Consider the following 12,501-nt stretch of genomic DNA (forward strand, 5'->3'; position numbering starts at 1 on the left):
CTGACGGGGTCCCCTTTCTTGCTACGATCTCCCCGACTTTAATATACCTTTCACTGGTACCCACTGACTACTGTATAATGCTCATTCTGACTGCTGTGTCTTTAAGTTGTTTCCCTGTCTAGAATGTTTTATCCCTCTGTGAAAGGTCTACCCAGCCCGAATCCTACTTTGTCCATGGAGCCCTCGTGTATAATCCCAGCCCACATTAGTCTTTGTCCAAACTCTAACAGGCCTCATTGTGTCCATCATTTATTCAGCCATTAAATCATGTGACCTCATTATCTGCTTCATGAATCTTGTCTTCTCAATATGACTGCAAGCTTTTCAAGGGCAGGAAGCATGGCTTATGCCTATTTTATAGACCTTTCACCCACAACCACTATATTACTTGTTGAACTGAAATGTTAGAATTTACAATATGAACAGCAGTACTAGCTGAGAATGATAGGTTTTGATGTAAGACAGACTGTCTTAAGATAATGCTGGCAAATGTATCTTGAAGCTTAAACAAATACTCACTTGAAAATGTCTACAAGCAAAGGGATAATCATAGTGGAAATTCTTCTTCCTTCTCTAAAACTGTAAAGCCATCTCTAAATGGCAGAAGTTAGAAACTGCTCCGAAATCCAAATTAATACATCACAATTCAGCAATAATATTTAAAAAATGTCTGTACCTCTCCTAATGATAAAGAATCTCACACAGGTAGTGTAGACAGTGAGGCAAATAAACAACTTTCAAGACTTGACCATATCTATTATTTCACAGGTTCCACTACCACACTTAGTATATGTGCTCCCAAAGTGAGTATTCCACTAACCACCTTTAGATATGAGCTTTTCATTAAAGCAAATAAGAAGCAATTTCAAGAAGTGCTCAACTAAAGTGGTTTATATATACACATATGGACTTAAAAGGCCTTACTTAAAATAGCCCATTAGGCAAGGTATTTTCCAATATTCCATCTCTCTAAAAAACACATTTGCTCAGAAACATCAGGTTCAACCGTCAAAACGAATGATCTCCCTCTGCCTTCATCCTTCCACCGTTAAGAAGAGGTAAGCAAAGGCAAAGTTCCTACCTGTAAAAGATGTCTCCTTATATTATTATTAGCAAATTCATTAGAAGGCCCTAAAAGACAGAGGACGAGAATACCAACTTAAAAGGAAAGCTAGAAAATCCAGTTCTTTTCAAATACAGGTAGGTGGTATTAAGTATACTAATAAAGTAAATGATAAACGCCATGTCAAATACGAACCGACACGCTACTAGTTTGAAACATTTTTTAATAGTTATTTCTTACTCGGGTGCCTTTAAACTAGTTACTCATAGTTTTCAATAAGTTTGTAAAAATAAATACTTCAAAGCCTAAATTAAGCTCTCCCATAAATAAGCTAAGCTCCGTGCATGTCTAATACATGTTTGTAAGATTAATTTTTAAAAGATTCCCAAAGTTCTTATGAAACATTAGCTGCTTTAGGTAGAGCCACTATCGTGCACCTTCAAAAACTAAGCTAAACATGGTGCTTTTAGTTACCAGTATTGTACAGTACACTTAAAAATTTGGAAAGAGGGGCACCCGGGTGGCTCAGTCAGTTAAGTGTCTGACCCTTGATTCCAGCTCAGGTCGGGATCTCGGGGTTATGAGACTGAGCTCCACATCAGGCTCTGTGCTGAGCGTGGAGCCTGCTTCAGATTTTCTCTCTCCCTCTCCCTCTGCCCCTCCACCCCCACTCTCTCTAAAAAAAAATGTGGAAAGAGGGTAGGTCTCACGTTATGTGTTTTTTTATCACTAAATAAATACATCAATCAATTAATTTTCTAAAAGCATCATACTGTATGATCAGCATCAATCTGTATGATTAAAGAGAAACTGATTAACCAAAAATGACTGACACTCCAGTTATCAGTGAGAATGTAACTTGCAAATTAGACTGACCATAGTAGGTCCTGTTAAGACACACTGGAGAAAAGCTACAGAAGACATAAGTATGGTCAATAGAATGCCCTCCTGTTGATTGCATTCTGCAGTCAGAAATTACAGTGGGGTCTATCCTTTAATATTATCCGCCCCATAATTGCTGTTATGGAGAATGACTGTGAGCAAGCTCTATAAACAAAACTTCATACATCTAGTACTACCTCAATACACAGACCTGAAAGTAAGACACATCTGAATATATGAGGATTTAGAACTATGTTCACAGACAAGTCAAGAGACAAAGAAAGGATCATGATCAGAGAGTGGCTCCATTTATCTGTTTGGGGTATACATAAGCTACTTGTCCCATGGCCCCCAAACTTGCCCAGAGGCCTCCTTCTCATTTCAACATTGTCTCTTGGCAGTTCTCAGGGGATGCATATGCAAGTCTTCTTGTAGAGCTAAACTTCATGCTGTGCATCTCTTTCTGATAGGAATATATATATTTTTTAACAAGAGTGCCATGGCCACTTCTTGTAAAGGAGGGACACCCAGGATTGTATAATATAAAATATGCCTGTGGGAGCAGCCCTACTCCAGACCAGGCACTCCAGTCTCCTTTTTCTGCCCTGAATCCAGGCTTCACCTCACTTGACTACGATCGCGTTTTCCTCCCTCCCTGGCTCCCACGTGCCCTCTATTCCTGCCTCCGGCCCTATGTGACTCTCCTTCTCCACAGAGCTAATGCTTTCACAGTGTGAAAGAGTGGCTTTCTGCAAAACAAGTTGCCCAACAGGGCAACGATTAGAGGAGTTTGTGGAGTAAAAAACACCACAAACCACACATCCCCTCATTAGTGTCAGAGAAATAGAAGAGGTATCGTTCCCATTTGTTCTTGTGAGGGTTTTTTGAATTGACAAGAGTGTGGGGTAGATGGACCCATGAACTGAACAAACAATTTTAACCACTGACTCCCGGGCACCTCGTCCTGACATCAAAGAGCTTGTCCACGAATATCTGTTTGTCTTAATCGTGAGAAACTCCGTAAAATGCACTGAGGGCAACACTAACACGGAAAAAGGCCAGAAGACTTCATGAGGTTCTCCTTTAGTGAATAAATCACCAACACTGTCTTCCACTTACCAAATAATCATTTGAGAAGGATGTAAAAAAAAAAAAAGCACCCATCATCTACACACTTACCTCACTGTTGTTCAAAATCAGGATACAAAAGGTATTTCCCTTACTACAATGAGGTATGTACTGAGGCCCAAGTTTCCCCAGCTATATAACTTATTTGTACCCCAAACCACCTATGCTTGTACGGTTGCTAGGCTACAGAAGCAGTAACAATGTCACAGAGAAGCAGCACACCAGTGTGACTAGCACACAAGCATCTCTTTGAGGCCGTCACAGTGCCGTGGGACCTGGAGGCTGACAGCACAAAACCAATTTTTCATAGATTCCGTTCTAGGAGAATGACTCAAAGACCCACTAATGCCTGAAGCAAAGCAGAGAATTTGGTGTAACACCTTGCAGCAATCCAAAATCTCACTAGAAGAGATGCTGCTAGAATTGTGTGTCATATGCTTATAGAAATATACGAAATGGCAAGGCAAGCTACATAGGCTGTTAAGTCAGTCTCACTACTTTCCATTACTAGAGAGCTGGTCAGCATCTTCTGGCAGGATATTGCATAATACAGTCAACTGTGCTCTCCCAGCATTGCATGTGGCTTTGGGTCACAGTGTGGATTATCTGTAAAATGAAACAGATAGGGGAAAGGCAAGAATCATCAAGACCATCACAGACCTTATTTAAAAAAAAAACAAAAATTAATATTAGTAGGCCTGGACTCAAGTAGAACTTGTTACGTTTGCCCATCCACTGAAGATCGCAATGATCATAAAGCAATATGGTTGATCCTGTCCATTGATAACATCTATCCTTCCTTGTGAGCAAAGATGCAAAATGAATCCAGCTTGATTTCTTCCTTTCTGAGCCTGAGAACACAGGACCTAGAATTGAGTACCAGGTAGTACTTCCGGTCCTTCAGAAATTCCCTTTAATCCGCGGTCTGAAACTACAAATCCTTGAGATGATCCTCCAAGAGGCTGTATTTCGCTGAACACTGTGCTAAGATATACACTAAGAACACTGTGCTAAGATATACACTAAGGAAATCTAAGAATCGCTGACTACTTTACAAATCGATGATACACAATATATATAACATACAAAGCTACATTAGGGAAACCCAACATACCGTCAGGTATTTTTACTAGCAATACAAAGCTGAAAACTATCACTGATTTCTACCCATCTGAGCATTCAAAGTCACAACTGGGGCAGGGGAGGCTGGAGATATCCAAGAGACTGACCAAATAGCCACAATAGCTCTGCCACTGCTCCGTGGTTCTGCTAATAAAAAAAGAAATGACGCTAGATGACTGCTGACACTTGAAAGACACATAATAAGAAATCTAATTTCATCTGACCAACTATTTGTTTCTTCCCATTCCCTCACCTCCATGCTTTTTAGTGGCGCCGCCATCCTCCTGGTTTCTCAGGCTTGTAAACTCTGAATTAGGTTCAAAGCCTCTCCCTGCTTCACTTCCCCCAGCAATGGGAATTTGGTCGATTTTTTTTTCTGCAATGCCTCATTACTTACATGAAGTCCCCTAATTTCAGGTCCTCGCCCAAAAGCTATCTCAGCTATCTTTATACTTGATCTGAATTCTATAAACCAACGTGTCGTCTTCTCCTTTCTCTCAAATTAGATACAGTTGGGCATAGATGAAGAGGGGGAAGGGGGGTTCTTACACTTGTGATCAAATTTCATAGCCATTCCAACTGAGCTTTTGAACAAACTTTCCTGAGCACAAGAATAGCTAGGCACAGAGCCAAGAAAAGAAGAGGCAAGGATGGCAGCCAAGAAACAGGTGAGCTGCAAGCTTTCCACTCCTACACAAAACCTGGCCCTGGAGTGCGAGTCCCTGCATCTGCTGATAACTTCTTCCATTTCTTGATTTTGCAACATTCCTATATTCATGAACTCCGCCCCTGAGGTGGCTCCCCTACTTTTCCCACACCCGTTTTCCTAGCACCCTTAGAACCTCAAGCCTAGCTGGTCTGCCGTACCATGAAACTCTTCTCCTTCCAAGTCATCTTAGATCCTGGAGGACTCTTCTGCCAATACTGTTCTCCTCCTCACACGAGAGACCATAATCAGATCCAGTATCTCTTATCCAGCCTTCCCAGAGGGTTCCCAGGACAAAAGGCTACTTGTAATTTCCTTGAAGTTTTCTGATCTTTGAGACCAAAGCAAGGGGAGTGGTATGGAGAATGCTGGGGGTGCAAGTTCCTGGCTGGAGACAGCTGCTGGGAATCCCCAAGTGCTGTGGCAAGGGGTGTGGTGGTGAGCAACGGGTTCGAGAACTGCCAGGAAGACTTCAAGATCTACTGGTCATACCAGACTCTTCAATAATTTCTGTACCTTTGCCATTTCAAAACTTGGCTCAAAAGTCATCCTCTTCCCAAAAGCCTTTTTTCTGACCACTCCTTTTTTCCACGGCATCACTGTGCTGACATTTGATGTTTTCCATTTTTTAACTTCATCTACAATCACGTATATAGGGTACTGTCAGCATTTCAAGCGACTCTGATGTTTGTGTCATACCTTGAACAAGACTGGAAGCTTTGTGAGGATAGAGCAACTGCTCTGGTTTCCAACGGTGGAACTCAGCATAATGTATATGCTAAAAGAAATAACAGGTTTTCTTCCCCCAGTGACATATAATTTCCACCCAGCTCCTCAAAACCAACATTTTTAAGGTTGAGCAAGTTTGAAAGTATGATACATTAAGAACTGCAGAAAATACACCCACACTGGATAGAAAAGATGCCACTCATCGTTGGACCAAACATAAAATATGCTCCACCCAACCAACTGCACTATTACACCATACTTCTTCCTTCAGGCTCTTTTATTTCTACTACATAAGCTTGCGGCTCGTTTCTGCTCTTAGCACTGTGACTACAGAAGCTCAAACTCTAAATAAGTTTACTGTTGGGGAATCTACTCTTCCCACCTACACAACCACTGGCTGCCCACACTGTCTCCAGTGTCCTGTGAGCAACTGCCCAATTACTGATTGTGGAAAGACAGCTTACACATTGAAGGTCCATTCTTGGCAGCCCCTGGCTTTTACTGCTGGTCCTCACTTACTTAGCTTAATTGATTCAGAACAGTATCAAAAAGAGACATTATTACACAAGTTCGGGGAGGGGGGAGACTATTGAAAAAAATTTAAATGTAAAAGCCCTGGTCATTGTGCTGCTTTAAAACAGGCAAGCATGTGTGACATTGAGAGAACAGAATAACGCCTATTGAAATAGGGAACTTTGACTAATCTCATTGCACAAGTTTTAGTGTTTCACACATATACATTCTCAAAAAGTAAGACGGTCTATAAATGGGAAGCACAACTGACCTCAAAATCATAATCCTTTGTGGTAATACGTTACAGGGTTTTAACACAAATACAATTTCAAAAAGTGTACGGTTTTCTAAAGACAACAATGTAAATGCTAGTATTTCTCAGAAACACACACCGATGGGGGGGGGGAGAAAAAACTACTCATGCATATGGGCTAACAGAGCATTTTTCACTTTCTCAGTAGTGGTCTTTCTTCCCATTGGACTGACAGATCCCAGCAAAGACTCCTTCTTCGTTGCCACCCACTAGCTGGGACCTGAATGCAGCACAAACACAATTCATAAGCGAGCAAAATTATGAGCTAGATTATCACTCCCTTTGACCATATGGGGGAGAGGGTAAAATAAGAATCGAGTTTTTCTTTTTAACTAAATATACCTTGTCCTACATACACCTTTATGCATGGATATAAAAATAATTTTGTAATTTATATTTCTACATCCTTCCATTTCAGTTACTGGCTGTTTTTACAGCATAAATGACAACTGGGGGCGTGCCTTCTTTCTTTTCTCTCAGTAAGACAGGACACCAGGCTGCCTTCCAATGGAAATCAACATTGTTGAAAAACAACCCGTATAATACCTTCAAAAATGCTCAACAATTTTCCAGACAGTAAGTGTCATTGTCGTGTTTTTTTTTTTTTTTGAAGAAAAACTATACATTATGACCTTATGCTGGCATGGATAAGGAACTCTGTAGCGGCCTAGTAGCATCATCTGCAATAGACAGATAAACCTTCCAGCTATTCTGCTCAGTCTTCATTAAAAAAAAAAAGGCATAATAGAAATATAATAGCTTGGGTTTAAAATGCTGTATTAATATCACTTTGACCTGAGCCGCATTATCAAATCACCTTTTTAACGAACATGTCATAGGAGTGTTACTATTCTGGTGAAACAAAGTGCCTGCTTCACCTTTCTAAAACAACCCAATTCCTCCCAAGCACGCTGGAAAACAGTAATTTGACTACTGGGACAAGACAAGAAAGAGTTAACCGTTCAAACACCTGATCGGAGTCTCTCAAGAACTGCATATCCAGGAGTGGATTTTTTAAAAATTACATTTTACTCATTGCGATGGAAAACCATATTATTGTTGTTAATAGTTAAGTATCTTTTATGTGCCATGGTGTATATACAAAATGTAGTAGTGCATTAACTTCAAAGGTGGTAAGAAGATTAAAACAAATAGTTCATGGGACGTGACATGCAACACAGCATTAAAGATATAAGACTGAACAATCCCAGTGCCTTGGCAGGATCCTTTTATATTTCTTTGTTAATGAGGGAAATTCTTAAAATCCAATCCAGCAAGCGAAAGCATAAGGAAAAGCTTTTAAAATCTTATCACAACGTGTTATTCCGTGAGCTAATCATCAAAGCATTTTTTACGGCAACAGAAGGCGGCTTTATTTATCAAAATCAATACAACTCACTTTAAGAGATCATATTTATGCTGTGTTTAACTCCTAAAAGGTGCCCCTCGCATTTAACATTTCCGGGGGGGGGGAAGACCTAAAATCATACCACCGGTTTCCAAGAGTCACCCCTCCCCCCACCTCAGACTGAAACCATCCCAAGAACCTGGGACTCTTACTAGGATCTTGGCAGCATTCAATCTCCCAGGTGCTAAGTTAGAAAGAACATGACAAAGGCTGGTGACATGGAAACAGGAAGTTCTCTACTGGAAACTGGCAGGGAAAATTGCCATTCCCTTACAGTGGCTGCAGGACGTTACTGAGGTCCTCACTTCTCTAACCCAGGGGGTCTCAACGTGTGGTCCTGGGAACTGTGGCAGCGTCACCAGGAAGCTTGTTAGAAATGCAAATTCACGGCCCCACCCCAGACTGACTGAATCAGAAACTCTGGGAATGGGGCCCAGCAATTTGTGTTTTAACAAGCACTACAGGAGATTATGATGTACTCTAAAGTTGGAGAACCACTCCTCTTCAAACTTTAATGTGCGGAAAAATCACCTGGGGAGCTTGTTAAAATGCAGATTCGAATACAGCCGGTCCAAGGGGGGACCTGAGAGCCTCCATTCCAGGTCAGGTCTTGAGCCGACCACACTGCAAGGGTTTTCCGAAACCGGTTGTTTACCAAAATTGCCCAGGGTGCTTATAAAATACGGGTTCCCAGGCACCACCCCAGACCAAATTAATCTGACTCTCAGGAGAAAGGGCTAGGGGAATACGGTACGACTGGTGGTTCTTGGCCTCAGCTGCAAGTTCAAAATCACCTGAGGAGCTTTCAATAATCCTGATGTCCAGGCCCCATCCAAGACCAATTAAATCGGAATCTCTGGGCTTGTGACCCAGGTCTCTACATTTTTAATAATTCCCCAGTGGTTTAAATGTGCGGTCCGAGTGGAGAACGGCTGCTCTGAAGTCCAACTGGCTCGACACCTGGCACAGTGGCTCCCTTTATAGTAGCAAATGGGTTTCCTATGATGTGGCTATCTGGGTTCCCACATACGAATCCAAGAGCTCTGGTTCTGAATAGTAAAATGCACCTCAAATCATTTTTAAAATCATGTCTCAAACCTGCTTTCTGTGGGCAAATGTGCCTGGAGGACGGAGACCGAGGATTTAGTAATGCAGTCCCCACTTTTAACACGAATGTCGTGTGTCCTCCATTACACAAGTTCTCACTGTCCTTCCAAGCTGTAGCTACTGCTACCTCTGTGCAGTGAGGTAGGTGCCTCAACAAACAGCAGCCAACGGTGAAGAATCTGTATCCCTACAGCCTGTTCACATACTGACATCCCCTCCCCAAACCTGCAACGTCTAGAGGAAATTTCTAATAACCCTTCAGAATGGAAGGGTAACTGCTCAGTCAAGAACTTCTGAACCTATACAAGGCAGATTTCACTAGTTACAGACATGCTGACAGAAAAGGTTCTGGGAAGGGAAAAAAGCGGGTGTGTTTTTACACAGGAGAATCTGATTTGTTGAAAGCACGTCCTCTGGGGTGGTGGGGGGAGCAGAGACAAGACCTGACACACTGCTGCTCATGACATGATACTAATAACTCGGGGGGGGAGGAGAAATATGTCTATTTACAGCTTATGCCCCCCAGCACGAAGCCACTAATAAGTACACAATGCTATTAAATATGTGATTTGTAAAACAGAAAATGTGTGGTGGTTACTAAGGCACGGTCAAGTCATTACAGTTATTTGACTCTCATAATCAAACACTACTTTTAAGATTTTCTTGAATTTTCCACAGTACACCTCAAAAATGATTTTAAGATAAATGAAGATAAGATGTAGTCCTCTTTCCACTTAAGCAAACTTTCGTTCTCCCCTTGGTCATGTTCAGTGTCTAAGTTAGTTGTTTTGTTGAACACATGACACATTCAAGGCCTGCTAAATGATAATGGTTATTCTTCTTCCACCATTGTTTCAACATATCCCCAGTGGTCAAAAGTGTGTCTTACTTGGTCTGTTTAGTTCCACGAAAAAGAAATCCAGTGGATGGGATATTCAAAGACAAGCAATACCTAAACACATGTGCAAAGTAGCCACTGTTAAGATGCCATTTTCAAAAGCATTTTCTGTATGAACTGGTCAAGCTCACTTTCCTTTTAAACTTATTACAGTCATTCAGTTAACCCAAACTCACTTTAAAATGTGTGAAAGTAGCACCTCCCGAAAGTGTGTTCTCATATGCTTTGGAGCAATGCAGCGTGAATAGTAAAACAGCCTTTGCCAAACTCATGTAACTGAACAGGAGTGAATTTTTGCAGTCCCATGACTTTGCAGAGCCAACCTATGTATCATCCCACGACTGGCTTTAATACATCATAGACATCCAAGAGAAGGCACAAAAGTCACAAATAAGTGACTCAAGCTAATAAATATTTCATAGATTTTTTTTTTACATGGCAGAGTCTTTTAAATGAATTTGACTTCTTCACCAAAAAACAAATTAGCTAAGTAAAGGTGTGGGTTTAGGATTTAAGCTCCTAGAATTAAAACTACGAAATGTATAAAGATATTTATTGGGCAAAGTGTCAGTCTGGATGCTTTTTCACACATTTTGTATGACTAAATGCCCAAAGATGAACCAAGTCTGAACGAAAATGCACAGACCACAAAAGAGTGGCAAAAATATAAAATTAAATACATTTAAAGCATTAAAGCCAAAGAAAACAAACAATACATATATACAATTTCCAGGACACTTTATTGCAATTTCCACTTTATGTATTAATTTAATATTTTTAGTCTAGGCAGAAGTGTTTATACTTATCCAGTAGTAGTCTAATCCCCTAATCTCACAAAATGAAAAGAAGCAGTTTAAAAAGAACATCAATTCAGGTATTTATGATATGGGGACAAGGGGCACTTGTCTTAGCAAGGAAAAGGGCTGATGGTTTCCTTATAGTTTCACTGAAATTTTTCTCTATTATTTTTGTTGTTATTGATGCAAAGTACTCATAGTAAAAACAATCGCCCTCTTTGTCATTCTGCCCTTCCTTGGGCTTTACATTCTGTCTAGCATTTAACTCAAAAAGTCAGTTTACACTCAGTTTACACATTAAAAAAAAACCATATGCCCCATCTCCCACACATCCAAATGGACGAGGATTAGAATTAACCTGCTTTTAGCTGTAACCGTGCTATTTTAAACAATTTCAACCACACACTTGAAGGGTAAAATAACTAAAAGTACAAGCCAAAAGAAAACATAAAAATTCCTACACACTTACTGCTGGATTGTTTAACTATTTCTCAAATCGGCGAGCCTAACAGATTTCTTAAAAGTGAAATCGACACAAAAGCGAATGCACGCTTCATGTACAAACTAACTGTGGCTCTATGGGGACAGCTCTCTTTGAATGAGCTATTACCCAGACGGTGGAATTTAAAAAAAAAAAAAAAAAAGGTCTCACCAAATGTGAGAGAGCTGGCGGTGCGCTTCACTAGAAACACATTTTAATGGGTATGTTCGGATAAAAATAGGTAGTAAGGGAAAATGTGTTTTTAAAAAAACCTCCTCCCTCCCCAGGACACAAGGAAACCCGAAGGAAAAGACGGGTAACCTCATAAGCTCCGGAGCTAAGTTCCATCAATAGCAGAACAGAAGTTGGATAGTTGCTATTTTTCACCCTGCAGTGGGATAGTAACTCTCCCCGTGCAAGGTACGCGGGGCGGGAATACTGGCAGGGCTTTCACGTGGGGTAAATGGTAACCAAAGTGAGGAGAGGACAACACCTTGAGTAATCCAGATCTCCAAAACCAGGGCGGTGGGGACGCGGGGTAGTGAAGGAGAGAAGGGAAGGGTCAAAAGTCCTCGAAGTTATCGCAAAGAGAAGGCGAACACCTTTGGGAACCAGTGAGCCATCTCTTGCAGCAGCACCCTGCTCCAAGTGTTGGGTGCCTGCCTCGGAGGGCAGAAAGCACGGGGTGCCCTTACTTAGGTCGAGGGACTCCGAGGACCGTGGCAGAGAGAGGGGCAGGGGCAGCCGCCGGCGGGGAGGCGGACTCATACTTTGCTTCAACTCTGAGCCCCATCCCGAGCGCGCGCGCGAGAGAGCGGCGGAGGGCACGGTACTCACTAGGGCTCGTTGGTGAACCGGGGGGTCCGGGGCTGCTGGTATCCGTACAGGTGACAGTAGAGCACATCGAAGCAAAAGCAGCACATCTCCGCTGACACCACCATCTTCCGGGAGCCGGGCGACGAGGACGAGGCGGCGGACGACAAGGAGGGCGAGGAAGAGGTGGCGGCGGCCGGGGTAGAAAGTAGGGTCCCCACTCCGCAGCTCGGAGGTGGCGACAGGGAAATCCCCCCGCCGCCGCCGCAGCCCTGGGGGGTAGAGAGGGTACAGCCGTTGCCGCTACCTCCTCCGGCTAGACCTCCCAGCCCGTTGAGCCGCGTGCCGGCGCCTCCTAGTCCCAGCTCCCCAGCTCGACACTGGCTCTCTCCGCTGCAGTGGGAGGAGGAGGAGGCGCCACCACCGCCACCCGAGCCAGAGGGGGGCGAACTGGACAGTTTCTGCTTCTTCACCCCGCAGCAACCCGCCGCCATCTTGGAACGGTCTCCCCCACGCAGCGCTTCCGACCCATAAGTGAGGC

The 12,501-nt window shown here is 42.5% G+C and overlaps 1 protein-coding gene across 3 annotated transcripts in view; it reads right to left on the bottom strand.

Annotated features, from left to right (window-relative positions):
• The window catches only part of AMMECR1 (AMMECR nuclear protein 1), a 148,313-nt gene extending 135,812 nt beyond the window's left edge, over positions 1-12,501 (bottom strand). For all 3 annotated transcript variants that reach the window (XM_034648998.1, XM_034648999.1, XM_002924079.4), the window contains exon 1: positions 11,985-12,501. In XM_034648998.1, coding sequence (XP_034504889.1) covers positions 11,985-12,454 — 470 coding nt within the window. In that variant the 5' untranslated portion in view covers positions 12,455-12,501. The remainder of the gene's footprint in view (positions 1-11,984) is intronic.

Source organism: Ailuropoda melanoleuca, chromosome X, assembly GCF_002007445.2.
Source record: "Ailuropoda melanoleuca isolate Jingjing chromosome X, ASM200744v2, whole genome shotgun sequence".
Classification (NCBI taxonomy): domain Eukaryota; kingdom Metazoa; phylum Chordata; class Mammalia; order Carnivora; family Ursidae; genus Ailuropoda; species Ailuropoda melanoleuca.